Below are 21,020 nucleotides of genomic sequence, written 5' to 3'. Positions count from 1 at the left end.
GTCGGAGTCCTCGCCTTGGGTCCCCATCCGGGGCCTCTAATACATCCTCCCTTGCAGATTCACTACCACAGGAGCCGTATCTCATCCCTCTTCGTACATCCTTCCCAGTACTAACCCTCGAGTTCTACAGTATCCGAAGGAGCAATCCACCTCGGCCCCCATCCCTCAGCCTCAGCTTGCCTCCTCTGAACCCTCAAAGCCTTCGGCCTTGTTTCGAAGCTTGGGAACGAATTTACTTTGTTGCCCTAGGATAATCCGAGAATCAACAACAATTATTATTACTAGCAGGGACCCATGCGATGCACGGGAAAATCTGAAAGATTTAATAATTTTATTTTCCAATTAATGTTGATTTATAAAAAAATAATAATTTTTAATTGAATATGAATAAATATTTTTAAAAATTTTAGTTTTATTAATTACTTGTAGTAATTTTAATTCTTTTTATTATTTTAAATGAAATTTTGATTACTTTTAAAATAAATAAAAATAATTATAAAAGCTAACATTTTTATTATTTCCACTAATAATTAACAATTATATAGGAATGACAATGGGGTGGATTCAAGGTAGGGCACCCCATCCCCGCTCCGTCCCTAGTGTCACGCGGGTTCAGGGCAAGGTAGCCACTCCTCAATGTTGAGCGAGTTCAAAGGCAAGGCACCCCACTCCTCATCAAGGATGGAGAATCCTCGAATTTTCCTATCTCGTCCCCAATATTGGGCGGGTTGAAGTAGAGGTGTAAATTGCGTCGTGCTGGGTCGGCACAACATGACCCATATGTGGCCCGCACAAAGTGCGAGTCGTGTTGTGTTGGGCCACTTGGTAGCCTAGGTCGTGCCTCCCTCCTCTCGGATAATTTGGGGGGTCGATTCGACACGGGCCCATGCCATGCCATGGGTCAAGCTGGTCCATGGGTTGGGCCTTGGGTTAGGCTATGCCGCACACTCAAGGCAAGGCACCCACTCCCCATCCAAGGTTCTTAAAATTGGACTGGATGGGGAACCGTTCTAGGGTCAAACGGTATATTTATCAAATGGATGACCCGCTCTGACAAAAGAAATTAGAAAAACAAAAAAGGCCAAAAACGGTTTTTCGGGTTGACAGTTTGACCGCGCAGGTCAGCGGCTCTCTAACCAAATAAACGTTTTTTGGACAAAAAAGAGGTTTTGAGGAGAAACAGTGTTCAGTTCCCAATTTTTTGATCTAACCATCTAGTTTGATCTAGTTTTGAAAATACTGTCCCCTCAACCCAATATTCAATTTGATGATAGAAATGATCAAAAGGATATATTGAGTATCAAGCACATGGTAAATTTCTAAAAGTACACTAAATTGTCTTTAATATTCAAAAATATAATTTTATGAAAATTTTGGAAAATTTATTATACATGTGTAATTTTGAAAGCTTACTCAAATTTATTTAAATTTTTATTAAATAAATTATTTTCTTTTAAAATGGTTTACTTATAGAATTATACTAATTTATCTTATAATTTCTAATATAAACCAACCAATAATTTACTTTTTCCAATATTATAGTAATTTATCTTAATAATTTGTGTAATTATTTGTTCAAATTATAGTTTTTCATTTCCCATAGTCATTTATCTTTAATAATTTTCAATAATTTGCAATGAAAATTACATAATTTTTCAATGATTTTCCAAAATCTATCAAATGTAATAAATTTTCCTAAAATTTCCAAAATATTCTAATAATTTTCAATAATTACTTAATGCATTTTAAATAAACTTTCAGATACTTTATATCTTTTAATTTCAAAAATAATATTTTATGAAAATGTAGTTTTATGACTATTTTTGAAATATTTATTACATTTGTGTAGCTATGGGGATTTATTGAAAATTTTTTTAAATTTTTATTAAATCTATATTTTTATTTGGTAGTTTACTAACAAAATTATACTAATTTATCTTTTATTTTTCAATTTAAATTAATTAATAGTTTCATTTTCTAACATTATAATATTTTGTTCCCCCATTTATATTTGGTTATTAATTATAATAATAACAATAACTAAAATTTTATACTTTTTTATAATTGTTAAATATAATTCTCAATTTTATAGAAATTAGTTAAAGAGTTTCAATTTCTATAAAATGTTGTTAATGAGTTAATTAATAACAATATTTATTAATTTTTGGTAATTTACTAACTGTATTTATTATCTTTTGGTAATAACACTATTTAATACTCATTGAATATGGGTGGGATTAAATATTAACCGTATTTTAACTATTTATTAATTAATATAACTATTTTAAATGAGGGAGAGTGGATATAGATTGGGGGGATGCATTTTAGGAAATCATTAGAGAGTGGGGAAACATGATACTTTCCTATTGGTTTAAATGAGATATCGTAAGAGAGAGATTATAAGAATATTTTTAGGTGGTTGGGTGACATGGCTTAATGGGAGTGGTGGGAAGGAGAGAGGAGAGAAAGTCAAAGAGAATGTGGGGGGGTAATGGAGAAAGGAGAGGCATGGTGACGGGGACCCGTGCTTTTTTAAGCGAAAGTTAAACAATAGAAATACATAAGAGTATATAATTGTTTTATATTTGAACTTTTTAATAAACAATTCGATCAAACTCAACCCGAGTTAGTCAGTTTTCTAGTATTTCAGATCGGCTTTGGTTTAATAATATATTAATATTTTATATTTTAAATTTAATTCTGTAATACGGGAAAATACAAAAATTCCCATATTTGTTAGTCTAAAATATTTTATGACGTAGATTTAATTTTTGTAATTTATTTTTTAATAATATCATTGTAATTTAAGAAATTTAAAGCTAATTTTTTAAGTTTAAATCTTTTGAACAAACAAACTAAACCGAAAATAGACCCAAACCGATACAACCCGAGTTGGTGGGTTTTCGTTGATGGTTAATCGGTTTCGAGTGACAAACTGCGGACTTGACCTGATAGATTTGGTTGGAAATACAGCCTGCAACTTAACTGAACCAATCATTGAACACTCATAATTTCAACTAAATTTATAGTATAATCTCTAATAAATAACAATAATTTAATCTCCAAAAATTATTGAAATTTTATAGCAAACATACACAATCATTGAAAAGAAGTTTATAATTAAAATATAATGGACATATAATAAAAATACAAAAATCACAAAAATATAATAAATACTCAAAATATACTAAATTAGTCAACAAATAGTGCAATCTTAAACAATAGATTAATCTCTAATAACTATTAATCTATAAATTATAAAATACAATAAATATGATAAATTAAATTTCAAAAGTTAAATAATAGTTTTTAATCTCCAATAATTATTGATAATTTTCCATTAAATAACAAAATAAAAAATACATTTAAAAATATCTATTGAAAACTTATTTATTAAAAACAATAAATAATTATTGAAAATAAAATAAATATTAACTAAAGTAAATATAAATCTATAATGAATATACACTATTCTTTTAATATTATTACTATTAAATATAATTTTGTTGAAAGTTATTTTCTATAGTTATTAATTGATATAAGTTAAATTAATTATTTGCATTATTATTTACTTATTTAAATAATATTGTTATTTAAGTTCTTAAAATATTAATTATTTATTGAATTTAATAATCCATAAAATTATAGTTGTACTATTATTACATAATATGAATATTATGAATTCATAATTTTATTTTAATTATGAATATTATGAATTCTATTATAATATGGATATAATTAATTTTGTAAAATATTAAATTATTATCCATAGTTCATTATTATGAATTGTATTAAAATATTAAATTTATTACATAATTTCGTTATTTTAACTATTTAAAATTTTGTCATGTTAAATATTTTGTTACTAAAATATTTAAATAATATGTAAAAGATTTAAAAATTTTCATTATTTGAATTTTATTTATTGTAATGTTATTACATAATATTAAATATTTTGTTATATTATTTTTCTATTTTTAATGTTTTTTATTTAAGATTTTTAGTTATTGAAATATTTAAATAATGTTTTATTTTTAATGTTAAATTCTTATTATTTGAATAAATATTGAATTATTAATAATATGAATATTATTAAATCTATTAATTTTTTTGTGTTTTGTATAAATATTTTAAATTTAGTATATAATTCCGTTATAACATTTAAATAGTTCTGAAGATTTTTTTAATTAAAACTTTCTTTAGATAGATATAAATAAAAAGTGGGGGAGAGGATAAATAGGAATTAGAGATAGTTTAGGAGAGAGTCTCTCTATTAAATTAGAGATAATTTAAGAGATAAATAGGAGTTAGAGATAATTTAGGAGATAAATAGGAATTTGAGGCAATTTAGGAAGTGAGGGGAAAGTGGTGCCACTTGGCTAAACATTAGAAAACTTTATGGTTGTTAGAATTGGTTAGGTATATGTGATTTCCTTATTGGTTTAATGGGTAATTATGTGGAATTAAAAAAATAAAAAATTCAGAAAAACAAAAAATTAGGAAGGGGGGTTTTTTGCAAGGAGAGCTATGCTGACATGGCAGGACCAGTTTTAATATATATTACTATTATTATTATTATTATTGTTGTTGTTGTTGTTGTTATTATTATTATTATTATTATTATTATTATTATTATTATTATTATTATTATTATTATTATTATTATTAGTTCAACAATATTTAATGAATATATAATTATTATTTTGTTGGTACTTTAGTGTTATCATTTTTTCAGTATTTTACAGATATTGCCTTAGTATTTATCATTAATTTATGAATATTTTATTAATATATTATTATTCTATTATTACTTCATCATACTATTATTATATTTATTATACATTTCTTATTTTATTCTTATTTTTATTAGTTAATCAATATTCTACTATTCTATTTTATTATATTAAAATTAATTTATTATCATTTAATAATTAATATGTTTTTTTTATTATTATTTTATTAATATCTTTGTTTTTTATGAATTTAGTAATATTAATTTAATAATATATTACTAATATTTTATTATTATTTTAATTATTAATATATTCTGATTTTATTAATATTACCTTATTATTAGTTTAATAATGTTTTATTTTAATTATTAATACTAGCAGGGACCCATTCGATGCACGGGATTTATTAACAGAAATCTAAATAATAAAAAGGGTCATATACTAAAATACCCCTTATAGTTTCATGGATTTACTAAAATCTACCCTATAGTTAGCATTTTACTAAAACACCACTTATAATTTAGAATGGATTTAATTAATCTTCCATTAGATGACAGTGGAAAATGACAGTGTTGACCCTAATGTTCATTTAAATAAATTTAATCAAAAGAAAGTAAAAATTGAAATTCCATTTATGCCCTTAATAAGACACAGGCAACCACTCTATTGGTTATATTTGTTCAATTTTGTTTTTATACATAAAAGTGTTAGGGGTATTTTTGGACAAGGGCCTAATGGCAAAACAAACACTCCTTAATGAAATGTTGATTAAGTAAAAAAGTTGTAAAATATATGGGATGTTTTAGTAAAATGAAAACTATAAGGTAGGTTTAAGTAAATATGTAAAACTATAAGGTGTGTAGGAATGGCAACGGGACTGGGATCATATTCCCCGTCCCCAACCTCGATTCTAAAATTAACCCCCATCCCTGATCCTCAACAGGGATGGGTTCCCCGTGGGGATCCAAATCCCCAAAATGTTTTCAGATAATAGTACTTTTTAAATAAATTTATTTAAAATAAATATAAAATATAATTTATAAATAATGTTTTAGACTAAATTCAGAATAAAAGAATGAATAAAAGTATATATATATATATATATATATATATATATATATATATAATATAATCATGTTGGGCCACAGGTCCGTGCCAACACGACCTACCCTACCTTGTTATGCCATGTCGTATCGGCCTATAGGCTTGAAAACCCAAACTCGGCATGACTTGTATGTTGCAATGATTAGTTGGCCTCGTGGGTGGCATGGCCCAATTTACAACTCTAATTACAATGCTTTTGGTTTCGATTAAACTAAAAAACAAAATCGATTTTTAATTGAATAGATGGTACATACTTATTTTTAATATATATCATACATTTATATATTCATCTATGATATACATATATATATATAACCCCAAAAATTTACTCCTAACGGAGACCTATAATATATATTATAAATATAAAAAAACTAAAGAAGTGAATACATCAAAAGCTAGACCAATCAATTAGTTAACCAATTAGTTCGGTTTGGTTTTGGTTTTCAATATTGTAAAACTAAAGGACCAAGTGTGGGTTTCAACATTTTGCCCATGATTTGGTCAACTAATCTATGAGCACGCCTACCAATTTCTAAAGCACTTGCTTTTTTTCTTTCTTTCTTTCTTTTTAATTTTAACATCATAAGCATCAGATGTTAAGGGCTTAAGGATGAGGGTAGCCTATGCTCATTTCCCCACACCCTTAAGGTCATAACCCCCAACCATGTCCCATGTAAGAGGCGAATTTGATCAACAAAAAATAATACTTGGATTGGGCTTAAACTTTCCTAAACCAATTGATTCTCAATTTGAATTTAGACAGAAAGAAACCAATTATATTTTGCAATCTTAAATCCTAATTATATTAATTTAATATCTAGTTAAAGTTAATAATAATAATAATGTCATTGAAACTTTAAAATTAAGTAATGAAAATTTAAATTTCATAAGCAAGCAAGTCTACAAGTGAGAAACTCACCTAAAAGTGTTGCTTTGATTGGACTTGAGCCTAAGCAAATGTCCCAAACTTGCTAATTAACCATTATAAGGATGTCATAGGCCATATGGCTCCTCCTAGCTAGTTTCTACTTAATTAGATTCTCTTAATATATTATATATTATAAATCATTTTATACTATATATTATACCATACCACATATTATTTTTTATATATATACATACATAAATACATACACACACATACATACATACATGCATGCATGTACATACATATATATATAGTCGAGTTTATAATTGGGTATCGGGAATGGGTACCTATGTCAAACAAACCAGGTATCAGGTATCAGATACCATATAATCAATACCCAAACCCTATAGAGGTTTGATAAATGGATCCTATTCGGATCGGGTCCAGTTGGATACCTGAAAAATCCCACTAAATTGCCATCCCTATTTGTATGTGATAAAGGCAAGTTTTGGAGGAACAGATCGGAAGTTCTTGATATAAGGGTGAGGGATCCCCATTTTTTGTTTATTGTTAACTTGTACTTATTAAACTATAGAAAATATCCTCATTCCATATTAAAAATTTATATCTTCTACTTTGATTTAATAAGTTTCTCTTAGAGGATTGTTTGTGTGGATAAGCACTATATATGGAAATTAACAGTTATTCCTTTATTATTGATGTACACTACAACCCAGTTTATTTTCAACTAGAAAATAGGTAACAAATGTTGGTATTCATGTGATTTTCCACGATTTACACTATATTCTAGGGACCTTGACTAATTTTATTGAATTTAATTTTTCTGAAGTGAGTTTGACTTCTTAGTAGGCCATATGGTATTAACTTGGAAGAATTATCAAACTTAATAACATTGTAATAAATTATTAATATTCTTATTAGGAAATAATAACAACGTTGATAGAAAAAGAAGATAATGAAACTCTGCTGATGTGAAATGGGAGTTAGGTACCCTGTTGATAATGAAACTCTAGCTCCAAGTCATCTAGCTTGAGGTCTAGGAACATATATATTTTTATTTTTTATTTTTTCACTTTCTTCTTCTTCTTCTTCTTCTTCTCAATCGGCCCTCTGCCCAAAGTCCAATGTCCAAGTCTAGACGACCAAACCAACCACGGAACTATCAAGTATGCTTTTTTTGTTTTCTTCTTCTTCTTCTTCTTCTTCTTTAGCCCTAGAGTACAAACATCCATTCCTTCTTTTATTTTTTTTCTTCTCTTCAATTTGAATGCAAAAACAAGGGTTTTGCCCCTTTGTTTTAATCCACTATATTTATTTTTTCTCTTCATTATTTTCTTTTTTTTTCTTTCAAACCTCTTCCTCTTCTTAATTGAACACATTTTCTTTTCATTCTTGTGTGAAAAAATAAGGGCATTTCTTGTGGAAAAAACACCCTGTTCTTTACTTGTTTTGTGTAAAATGTTCTTCACCTATTATGTGTAGAAAAACAAGTTATTATGTAAATGGACAATGACTTACCATGTATTAATTTTGTTTACTAACAAGTAGCAAGAAGCAAAAAATAAATAAATGGACAATGACTTACATGTTGGACTTATCGTACATATCACTCCCCTCTTATATTTTTCTTGCATGTATTATGTGTGTCCATGATTTTGTATTTATATTAGCCTTTTTAATATTATCTTGATATGTTGATCACTTGATGTTTTGGTTCATGTATGATGTATCATTAGTGAATGTGAATCAAATTTAACAATTCTAAGAAAATGTTATATTATTTACTATTTATTAGTGCTTGTTAATTAATTTAATTTATTCATTAGTTGTTGCCATTGACTCATTGTTCATTTGCTCATTGGTTTTATTTTTATTAGATAATGGAAAAACATGAGGGAAATTGAAATACTTCTAACATTTAAAACAAAGCTCAATTAAAGGATCCAGCATGAAAGTATGAATATTGGCATGATATGGAGGATAAAAATGCTATCATATGTTCCTTATGTGGCAAGTAGGGTGTCAATTGGACTGGATTTGGTTAATCCAATCCAATCCAATGTAAGTTCATTATAAATGAACCAGGTCCAATCCAATCCAATGAATATTTTGGACCAGCCCAATTCAATGTCTGGGCTGACCAATCTATTCAAAGTCGTTTTGATTTAGATTGGTCTCAACCCAAACCCGGTCCATTAACACATGTATTCTTATATTATATCAATGTACTAGATGTTGGCTTAATTCAACCCAATCCAATATAAATTTATTATGGATGGACCATGTCCAATCCAATCTAATAAATATTTTGGACTATATTGGTCCAATCCAATATGTCTTGTTGGTTCGTCCTATCTGTCCAAATTGATTTTGGACTAGATGGGGTTCAATCCATAACCGGTCCATTTACACCCTTAGTGGTAAGATTGTCAAAGGAGGAATTGAAAGAAGGGTAAATTTCTTAAACTACCCCTATGGTTAAGCAATTTGACTAACTCTACTCCTACTATTTACATATTGTCTTAAAGTACCCTTAAGGTTTCTAACAATTGTCTAATAGCTCCCTTGTCATTACTATCCATTAACGTTTCATTACAATCCATTGACATGTGACATCACGTGTGTCAGCACCCAATTTTTGCTCAATCCGCTGCCTGAACCCCCAATTCATTCAAAACACCCAATCAAACCCTTTAAATCTTTCTAAAGCATCCAAAAACCCTAACTTTCAGCCCAAAAGCCCTAAAATCCACCGTTAAATTTTCCTAATACCAATTAGAAGGCCCTAATCAACCCCCATTTACACTCTGACCCTATATCAGAAACCACGATCAAACCCAAGACCTTTTAAAATGCTTATCCATGAAATTTCAACCTAGGATTCCTCCATTTAACCTCTCGTCAAACCAAGATTCCATTTTGAGTTATCTCTTTAACCTAAACACATGTAACCCAAATCCTTTTTCTCCTAACATTTATGCATCAGTCAAACCACATCACTGAACTCCAGGCAAACCAAAATACTTACCCACAAAGTTTCAACCCAAAATCCCCCCATTTACCTCTCCATTGAGTCGAGATTCTATTTTGGACCCTCTTATAAACTCAAATTCCCACAATCTTGACCCTCTTGAACCAATCAAACATTTGCACCAGATCCCAAACCCCAAAATACCCACCTATAAAAATCCAACCAAAATGCCCAAACTACTACCCTTCCAAATCTACCCAATCTGGGCCCAATTGGGCCAAACTAATCCCACCATTCAATACAAGATGTCCAAAAACCCCCACAAATCCAAACTTTAACAAAAAGCTACCCCTGTTTGTCAATTCATCTAAAAAGATCATTTCACTAGCCCACATACGTAAAACCACTCTTCATGTTCAAACCCATCTCAACCCTTCGATCTTTTACCTAGAATACCCACCATTGGATTAGAATCCTGATATGACCCCTCTGGACCTATTTTGACCATATTAGAATCCCGGTTTGATTCACTTTTCCTTCATTATCCTTTGCTAAGCTTACAATTATATCTAGGGGAGAAGGAACTGGTAGAGTTGGTTTCCCAAACTAACTCCTATAAGTTCTTAGCATCGACTCAATCCAACCATGGTTTTCTCATGTTCTTATTTTAACTGATACATAAATTTGATTTGAACTCATAGGTCGAACCACATTATTTTTTATCGTTCTCTTACTTTGAAATGGTTTTTCTCTTATAATGATGGCTTTATATTGTTCTGTTTACATCTAATTTGGGATTGAGCCTCCACGTGAATAAAAAAAAAAAAGCGTAGGACTTTGGATCTCATTCATTTTTTGCATTCTTCCAATCAATCTGCTAATCAATTGATTGGAATTGTTGCTACGTCTGATAATGATACTAATCTATTTTGCTATCTGTTTAGTTAGTGATTGATTAGCAGTTTGAATCACTTCTATCATTGTTTAGGTTATATGTGTTTAGTTAATAGTTAGTCTCATGCCAAGAAACAATCATTTTTGTTTATTTCTTATTTTGTCCTAACGCCAAAGTTAGAGAGGGTGGTTAACTTGGACTCTTCTATGAACAGGCGCATAATTTGCAATCATCAGGAACTAAAATAAGTAAAAAACAAAAAATATATGTGATAAAGGCATAAATAAATAAATAGGGTTTGATTTTCTTATGTTGGTTTATTCTTGTTTTGTCTTACTTGTTGGTTTGTTTGTAGTTAATTGAAGTATTATTTGTCCTAGGGGTGAGCATGGGTCGGTTCAGTTCGATTTCATGGAAAAACTTAGAACCTACCCTTATAGGGGTTGATTCCAAGTTTTTAGAACTAAACCTACCCTATAAAGGTTGGTTCTAGGGTCCCCGTGGAACCTATTCTTTCCTTACTCTCCTCCTTTTAGAAAAAAAAAAAGAAAATTGTCCTTCAAAAACTTGATTTTCAACAATGAGTTTTTAGAACTGGACCTACCCTGTAAAGGCCGATTCTAGGGTCCCCATAGAACCTATTCTTTCCTTACTCTCCTCCTTTTAGAATAAAAAATGAAACATGTCCTTCAAAAACTTGATTTTCAACAATGATAATATATACTTCTAAACTTATAGTATCTTTATTGATTAAATTGAGCAATTCAATATGTAGATTATCAAAATATATTAATATATGGTTGAAAATTTGTCATTATGATTTAAATTTTGTAAATAGTACCATTTACAATATTTTTTATACACATACAAATATTAAAATGAAAACAAATTATCAAGTCACTTAAGTAAATCGATGGTTAAGTGAGACCATGGCTTTTGTAATCATGAGTGCTTAGTCTCAAATCTTCAAATCGTTCAAGATATTTTAGGGTTTATTTAAAGGCAAGCTCAATTCCATGGCCAGTTCCACCAAGGCCAACCAAGGCCGGTTCATTGGGTTGGTTTAGGTAGGTGAACCCCTAGACCATGGAACCAACCTAGGTGGGGGTCGGTTCTAAGAATTTGGAACCAAACCCTACCCTATAACTTATCGGGTAAGGTTAGTTCAAGGTTGGTTTCATTAGGTTCCAGGTAAAACTACCATTTGCTCACCCCTAATTTGTCCATGCTCATACTTGAACGAAACCCCATGTGGATCGTACCTATTGGACTCAGGATAGGGGTGCCTAACCCCTTCCCTCTCCCACTCGAGTCTTACCCAGACTGCACCTGTCGAACCGAAATACTTTTTTTCAAAATCATTCTCGAAGGTCTCATAACATCCAAGTCCTTCAAATGATGGGTGGCGACTTCAAATCAGCCCAAGTGAGTCATTTCCCGACGCTCACAATGTGACATATAATTTTTTTTTAAACCTAAAAATACCCTTTTATAATCGATTTTTCCCTTCATTATTCTTTAAATTTTCAAAATAAAACCTAATGGATTGAAATAAGATTTTTCCAAAAAAACAAATACATTAAAACAATCAACGTCAAATGGGTTTAATAAGTTTCTATAATCTTGATATCTCTTGTTTCCTCTTTACTTAAATCATAGTTCAAAATGTTAGGATCGTCCTTTTTTGTTTGAAACCATGAACATAAAAACTGAATTAGTTTTGTCACCAAATTGAAATTTCAAACTGAAATCCTTCCTATGCAATTGAGGCCCATAATATGAGGGAATTAAGGAAACTCAATAAGCATACAAAGTCAGCACAATTGCCATTGAGTTTGAGAATTTGTACCCTAGTATACCCTAGGTTTTATTTCCTTTTTCTTTGTAACTCTTTGTTTTCTTTCTTTTTTCTCTACAACCAATCAAGGATGGACTTAAAGAACCCTGATTTTTTAAGCAAATATATAATGGGAACCTTATTAGCAAATGATCCCTTCATCAGATTTCTGGTATATTTGATTAGTAATTTGCCAAGAACATAATCAATACACTTCGCTAGGCTCCCTGGCGCATCTTTGAAAATGTCTCAAAGAACCGAAAATGGGGTGACTTTAGAGTTGAGTTGAGACCATGCTTATGAGTGTTTTTCTCCTTTTTTTTAGGTATCAGATGTTCTGAATGATGAATGATTTTATTTAATGAATCTTTTCAACACGGTATAAACAACTTTCTCGGAAATCAAAACTCATACTCAAATTCATCTGTCATATCCTCTTCAACTCACCAATAAGACTCATCTCCTCCTCCGCTTTTTAGCGGGAACGTTGTTCTTCACTCATTAATGCAAACACCTCAAAGCTTAATACCATATTCAGAACCATATTTCTGTTTCTTAACCATCACTTAGTTACACATTAGTTTTCATGACTAAACTGCAAAAATCCACCAATCATCCTACCAACTTCCTTTTTAATAACCCCAATATATGTGATATTCAAACTCCAACTCCTAAAAATCAAATCTAAAGATCACTAGGAAGCAATCAACTAGTGAATCCCACTACAAATCTGTGATGATCAGTCGCAAAAACAACAAGATCCCATTCTGATGGCCCTGAACAATTACCAATATTGACCATATCTTTCTTAGATTAAAACCATCCACTTGACTCCATGCCTCCCTACCAAATTGTAGCTCAAAATTCCCTTGTTTTACCCCCAATAAAGCCTATATCCTATTTTAACAAATCTCATTAATTAGAGTATATCATCTATCATCCCAAATTTATACGACCAATCAGACCTTACCACTATGTTCAGAGACCTAAGAAACCCTAGCATGTCAAATTTCACGACCAAACACCTCCAATTGACCATTGAAAAAGTAAGATTCTATTTGGGGTCCTCTTATTGATTAGAAAACCATAAGATAAGATCATTATCTAAACTAAATCGGTCAATCTATGCCTCTGATCAAAGATCCATAATTTCCATTAGATCCAAGACATTCAAAAGTTCCAATCCACCAAATTTCATCCCAAAATTCATATGTTTGACCCTTCATCAAACAAATATTCTATTTTAGCATAGTTCATTAATCTGAACTTGTTAGCCATAGATCTCCATCACTCTGAACCTATTTGACCAATAAGATATCACCACTATGTTCATAAACCAAAAAAAAAAACCCATCACATCAAATTTCATGACTACATTCATCCATTTGACCGTTAAATTAGAAAGATACCATTTCGACATACCAGATTAAATGACCACATCATCTGTCTCAACCTAATGCCTCAAAAGGGTGATGACTGATGTCAGACCCATTATTGACCCATTAGAACACTTGGATCAATGAAATAGAGCCTAATAGTCCCAAAAAGCCCAAAAATCCCTACTTAAAATCAAGAAAAGACAAAATAACATTTAAAAGTTCATCAAATTTATATTTTTTGCCATTGACAGCCCCAAATACGAGACTGCCATGACAGACACGCCCCAAACTCCCATTGGACGCACAAAACCCATGAAAACCACCTCCAAATCGAAGAAAATGTTTAATTAAATAGGAAAGCTTGACTATGTATTTATTTCTTTGAAGAATCTTTGCCTATTTGTGTGAAAAACCTCTATTAAATCATATGCATTGTAGTTGAACGAATTCAGACTTAACCCCTCATTCTCTATGAATACTGATCTAATTTGAGCTCAAAGGGGAGAAGGGAGGAAACCCGAAGAAGTCCCCTAGAGGGAGAAAGGGAGAGAGAGAGAGAAGAGAGCTTTCTTCCAACCCATATACAGCCTCTTGTTCACCCGAAATTTGGAAGTACTTTGAACCTCAAATTCCAAACTCGTCTCCTCCATTTTCAAGCAAAAGTTGTTACAACCAAAAGCACTCCCTAGCTCAATAACCCATTTTAACTTTATTTTATCTCATCCTAGCTACCAGAAAATTTTTGACAAGGTACATACAAAAGATAAGTATTTTTTTAGTTTTTGTGGGTTGCTTGAGGTTTTGAAATGTTTGAGAACCATCGTTTATGGTTTCTTCTTGACTAAGAATAGAGGCATAGAGGCGAATGTCTTAAGGAAATCAATAAGTCTATTTGTATATATTAACAATTGTATACATAAAAAATCATTTGAAAAAATATAAACAACTTTTTCATTTTTTTTAAATGGACCTCTCATAGCTTGCCTCGGTTCGCGGCCTGGCCTAGCCCAAGGTTTGCCCCAGCATGACCTGATTTACATCTCTACTTAAACCCACCCAATATTGGGGTTGGGCGAGGAAATTTGAGGATTCCTCATCCTTGATGAGGAGTGGGGTGCCTTGCCCCTAACCTCGCTCGACATTGAGGAGCCTTGCCTCGAACCCGCCTGACACTAGGGACGGGGCGGGGATGGGGTAGAGTGTCTTGACTATGGGGTAGGGACAGGGATGGGGTGCCCCACCCTGAACCCACCCCATTGTCATTCCTAGATAATTGTTAATTATTAGTAAAATTAATAAAAATGTTAGCTTTTGTAATTATTTTTATTTATTTAAAGTTAATCAAAATTTCATTTAAAAATAATAACAATTATTAAAGTTACTATATATTATTAATAAAATTAAATTTATTAAAAAATATTTGCTTATATTAAATTAACAATAATTTTTTTATAAATCAACGTTAAATGAAAATAAAATTATTAAAATTTTAGATATTAACAATAACTTTGTTAATCTCGATCAATTTATCAACATAATTCAGATACCCATCTACTAAGGCAATGCATGTTGCAGTAGCAGAAGAAGTAGCGCCAACAATTGCAATCAACGTGAGATCATCCAAGTTATACATCTAAAGCACATTCAATGAGGAAAATTTCAAAATTTTTAACAAAAGATATAAGGATTAACTTTATACAACACCAATCCTCATACTAAAACTACTATTTCAAAATATAGGTATCTTTTCGCTGTAATGTTAGTTTAATAGACTTAATGCATATTTTTGGAAGTTCATGTACTAAAATGGTACATTAGATATAGGGCATTCATTTGCAATTTACCATTTTTCATAAAGTTTTTTTTTCTTGGGAGGGAGGATCAAAGGAGAGCTTTATTATCCCTAACCCAACTCGAAAAAGTCAAGTTCAACTTGGGTTGGGTTGGGTTGAAATTCTGGTTAGTCTTGAAATTAAAAAAACATGAACCCAACTTAACTTCAAGCTTCAAGTTGGATTAGGGTTAAGGCCTGGGCCACCTTAACTTAACTTCATGTTTGTATGCACAAATTTATACTAGCAGGGACCGTGCGGTGCACGGAAAAATCTGAAAGATTTAATTTGATGTTAACAATTAAATTAATTGATATGGGCCTATAAGCTTACTAACCTTTTACCTTATAGTTTGATATGACAATTTTGTTAAACTTTTTTTTAATGGCTTGAACTATGTTCTTTGATCAATTGGTTTGATTGATTAGGCATGGCAATTTTGATATATTTAATAAATATAATTGATATACATTTTCTTGTCCTTTTGAAATAGAGTTTGGTTGAAAAAATAACTAAATATGAGCAATTTGAGTCAAATCGGATGGCCAGATTTCAACCATCCTTCCAACGAGGAATCATAACGGTTGTCCAGAAGAAAACCTGTTTTAACGGTACACAAACAAGTTCACAACTACACGAGCCGACATTCAAAACTACAAAACCCTTTTCCGTATGGTCGCTTCGTCCCTTTCCCGCGGCTCTGCCTTCGCTTCCCCATGCACGGTCATCGTCACCGCTTCCGCCCCTCTGGCGGTGGTCGCGGGGCAGCGCAGCCATCTGCACCACCACCTCCTCGCTTCTGCCCTCCGAACCCAAACATCTACTTCCAGAACCCCAATCCTTATCTCCAAAACCCTAACATCTTCCTCCAAAACCCTGGGTTCTCAGCCTCCTCCAGTCCCTACCTACAAAACCCCACTTTCCCTCCCCAGCAATTCCCCAGTACCGTGTTCCAACCTCAAAACTTATCTCATAAACCAAATGAACTCCAGAAGATAGACCGCGCTGTAGCAAAAGCTCACCGCGACATTCTTGCAGCCGGGGAAAAAGTTTCGTCATGGAAAGTATCCCAGGCTGCGCTTTTGTCTCTCCAAGTCGATTCATGGAGCTCTCTGGGGTTTAAAATGCAGGAAATCCCGTCTCTACATCGTCTTATTGTCGTCGAAGGAAAGGTAGCAGCTTTCCACTTTTGTTATTATGTTCTTCATTGAGTTGTCCTGCACTACTATTGCTGAGTTCGTTGCATTGCCTGCTCTTTCGTTTTAGATTGATGCCTTCATTCATTGCTTCGTTGGTGTGCGGAGAATTACTTCCTTGTATGATTTGGATGTCGCAATTTGCAAGAACGAGAGCATCGACAGGTTTGAAGAGCTTGAACTGGGTCCCTTATTGCGTCATCCACTTGTTTTGCATTACTTTTCGGTTCCTCCAGATGCAATGGAGATTGTTCAAATACGTAGCGAGGAAATAATCTCTTGCATTGCTGAGTTCATGGACATTCACCAAAATAAAGAAATCCGGGCAGAGGAGTTCCTTGATTACCTTGCAAAGAAAATGTCGGTTGCCACAAGGGAGAAGCTTGGCGTTCGTATTCAGAGCCTGGGGTATGTATTTCTGAGCTACTTCTATTACAGCTTAAAATATTAGATGTGTTAGTGGCGCTATTTAACAAATATCATTGAATTGTTAATATTATCTAGGGTTTAATTTTCCAAACTTGTTTACCATTGTGAAGTGAATGCAGTGCATAGGAAATAAACTATTACATAATAACTGGTTGTACATTAAAATTTGTTCATGATGCGTACTGGAGTTAGGCAAAGGCATATATTTACTGGTTTCCTTTTACTTACCATGTATAGATTTGTGTTTCATTGGACTTTGTCCCTTCTTTCAGATGCTAATTCATATACTTAATCCTACAACCTATCGCTAAAAAGGCAAAAAAAGGGTTTGTTCATGCCAATTTTCAGCAATTAGTTTACAGTTTAGTCCACTTTAGCCATATAATTATCATTTTGATGAGCATACCAGGGAATTCCATGACTGTCATGGTTGATGGGGACTGATGTTAATAAACCTAAGTATATCTCTTTTGTTGGATTGATAATAGATGAATAAATATTGAATGAGAAAAGAAATACAAAAAAAAAAAAAAAAGAAAACAGTTAGATGATGCAGGTAAAACAACTCAAACATTCAGTATATCCTACAATGCGTTGCTTGCTTACATTTGCCTACTCCCATGGTAGTTCTCCTGCCTCTAAACCTACCTCCTTACCTAGTAAGTCCTCTAAAGAGTTAGTAGATCTTTTAAGATGGATGCACAAGGAATTCATGGCGGAAGGGAGATATGCTGCTTCCCTTGTATAATGTAGATATGAATATGTGATCCAGAACCTGATGCTTCCTTCTTATCCAGCCTTTTATAACCAAGGATTCTTATCCCTTTTAAGAGGGATAATAATTCAACTTTAATGGAGTTTCCTATACCCATAACAGCTGTATATATTACCAGAAAATTGCTCACATGGTTTTGAGAGGCCCTTCCTCCTTCTTTGGTTGTGAAGTCTGCAGGGATCAGAATTTAAATTCATTTTGGGCCTGGAATTTGGAGATTTCTGTAACAGATTGTTGATTGGGCCCGAAATTTTGGGATTACAGCTATTTGAGAATGGATTGGTTAGTGATGCATGGGGATTACAATGCAGTGGAGATTACAGCTATTTGAGAATGAACCCATTACACATCTTGTTGTAGTATAAAAGAAAGGTTGTGGGAATTACAATGCCGTGGAGTTAGTAGAAGCCCAAGTTCATAGGGATATGCATGGGGAACTTTGGGGGATCTAGAAGACGGTGGCCAGTGGGGGACATGGTTGAGTCATCTGAGGAGGAATTATACTTTCACCTTTTCCAGTTGTCAATTAATACTTTTGATATTGTAACTTAGCCTTATTGTGCATTAAAGTGGAAAATCGATGATACAGGATGAGGAAATCAAGAAAGGATGGATTGGCTTTCTCAAGAAATTATTGATTGAAGGTGTGAGCTGGGGAGGAATTAGTGTTTTGAGATAACTAGAAATTATAGGTATAAATATGGTTCAAGAGGAGAGGTCACAGGTTTGTGGAAAATAGAATTGGATATTCTTAACAAGCTATAAAATAGGACAGACAAGTGTGTCATTCTTTAAATACCAATAGTAAAATTCCTGGACACCTACTTTATTAATAGAGTAATATATTCTAGCAATCCCCCTTAAGTTGGAACATGTGTCATACTGCTTCAGCTTGTTGCAAGTGTAACCCATTATACTTACTCAACCAGTAAGTTGGTCTTGAAACTTCAATATGGTACATGAATCTCTCCAAGAAGAACCTCTTTCCTCACAAAGTGAAAGTGACAATCTACTTAAATGTGTTTGGTTCTTTCATGGAACACTGGGTTCTATGCAAAATGTATAGTTTATTATTGATAATTGATGCAAAATGTATAGTTGCTCGGTTATCACAGAATAACTCTTTAGGCTCTATAATAGAAATACCAATCTCACAAAGCAAGTGCTTCAACCAAATCAGCTCACATGTGGTATGAGCCAGAGCTCTAGATTTTGTTTCAAGACTACTTTTGACCACCACACTCTGCTTCTTTCACTTCCAAGTCACTAAATTGTCTCCTTAGAATGTATTATGGCCTGTTATAAACCTTCTGTCTGATGATGATCTAACCTAGTTTTTATTTGTTCATCTCTTTGAGTTCAAGTTCTTACCACTTACCAGTAGTGTACAATGGTCCAAGTAGTATAAAAAAACCCTTATAATTGTTTTAGTGAGGGACTTGGGTCTTTGCAATTTGCATGAGTTGACTAAACACATACAACAAATATATATATTTTTTGAGAAAAGGTAAAGTATAATTGTATTAATCAACCAGTCCTTTGTACAATGAGAAACTGTGCAAAAACGGCAACAGAAGGACCTCAAAAAAAGGCCACCCTAGAAAAAGTACAATCAGTTGTATCCTCTTTAAAACTTGTGTATAGACAACCAGCTCCTAACAAATATGATATCAGGTCTAGTAAAGGGGAGGTAATTCAACTTCCCAACTAGTGTTTTCTACCTCATAGGGTCATCAAACAACTATCCTTGTTCATTATCAACTTTGTAATTGGGTCCATAGACCAGAGGCTCCTATACAGGTCTTTCTCATAACAATCTCATGGTGGTGCTACAAGAAGAAGGGCAATTAAGAAGATTCTTAGAAAGGAAAAATTTGATGTATTGCTGATCCAAGAATCCAAATTTCAGGAGGTTAACAGGAGATGGATAAGAAGCTTTTGGGGAGAGAGGAACATTAGCTGGAGCTTTGCCCTGTCCTGGGGGTGCCTCAGGCGCTATATTAACTATGTTGAGCAAGGTTCAAAATTTCGATACATATCGGACCGTATTGGCCAAAATGCATTGTATCGGTGGCCTCCCGATATGCTCCTACAGGGTTTTAGGGTCTGACCTGGTTCAGGGGCTAGACGGGCCTTAAACTGACCCCTTTGAACCCGTTTGAAAAGAAAAAAAACTGAAAAAAAGAGAGCCAAGATACATGCTGATATGCCGGTTGGGGCGTATTGGCCTGTATCATTTTGAACCTTGGTGTGGAGGGAGGAAACAATACAATGCTTGGAAGAGGTTATTGGAAATTTCATAGTATCTGTTAAATTGAAAATTGCCTAGGATGGTTTTGTGTGGGTCCTCACAAATGTCTATGGACCAAGCCCCTATAAGGAAAGGAACTTGATGTGGGAAGAACTTGTAGATGTTAGGGGGCTTTGGGAGGGACCTTGGTGTTTAGGAGGAGATTTCAATATAGTTAAAATTGCCAATGAGTCAAACAATGTTAGATGGAGGGTGAATACCGGCATGAAAAGATTTAATGATTTCATAGAAGTTTTTTGAGCTGACGAAAATACCTTTGGGACAATTCAGATTTACATGGTAAAAGCTCCAGGAAAATCCTACTTGTTCCAAATTAGACAAATTTCTTGTCTCCTTGGATTGGGAAGAATATTGGAGTGGCTTTTTGGGTAGTGTTCGGCCTAGAATTGCCTCGGATCATTGGCTGATTTGTCTCTTCCAACGGAATGCTTTAGGAGGTCCTACCTTGTTCAGATTTGAAAATATGTCATTGTGGCTTTCTCATTTGGAGTTCATGGAGAGGGTAAGAGAGTGATGGGAAACACAAGTTCAATACCTGAACAAAGCAGTGCTTTAAAAGCGCGTGCAGGCGCCTGAGGCACAAGGTGCAAGACGAGGCACACACCTTTTTAAGCAAGGCACAAAAATAAAAAAAAGCTAAAAAATAAAAAAAATGTTAAAAAATTCAAA

The 21,020-nt window shown here is 32.6% G+C and overlaps 1 protein-coding gene across 2 annotated transcripts in view; it reads left to right on the top strand.

The window, feature by feature from the left end:
- Positions 1-16,272: 16,272 nt before the first annotated feature.
- Positions 16,273-21,020, top strand: part of NOV (Histidine kinase-, DNA gyrase B-, and HSP90-like ATPase family protein) — a 75,714-nt gene continuing 70,966 nt past the window's right edge. For both annotated transcript variants that reach the window (XM_088963574.1, XM_088963573.1), the window contains exons 1-2: positions 16,273-16,812; positions 16,907-17,244. In XM_088963574.1, the coding sequence (XP_088819700.1) occupies positions 16,357-16,812; positions 16,907-17,244 (794 nt within the window). In that variant the 5' untranslated portion in view covers positions 16,273-16,356. The remainder of the gene's footprint in view (positions 16,813-16,906; positions 17,245-21,020) is intronic.

Source organism: Nelumbo lutea, chromosome 1, assembly GCF_056320005.1.
Source record: "Nelumbo lutea isolate HS-2025 chromosome 1, American lotus-T2T, whole genome shotgun sequence".
Classification (NCBI taxonomy): domain Eukaryota; kingdom Viridiplantae; phylum Streptophyta; class Magnoliopsida; order Proteales; family Nelumbonaceae; genus Nelumbo; species Nelumbo lutea.
This window is presented reverse-complemented; position numbering and strand designations above follow the sequence as displayed.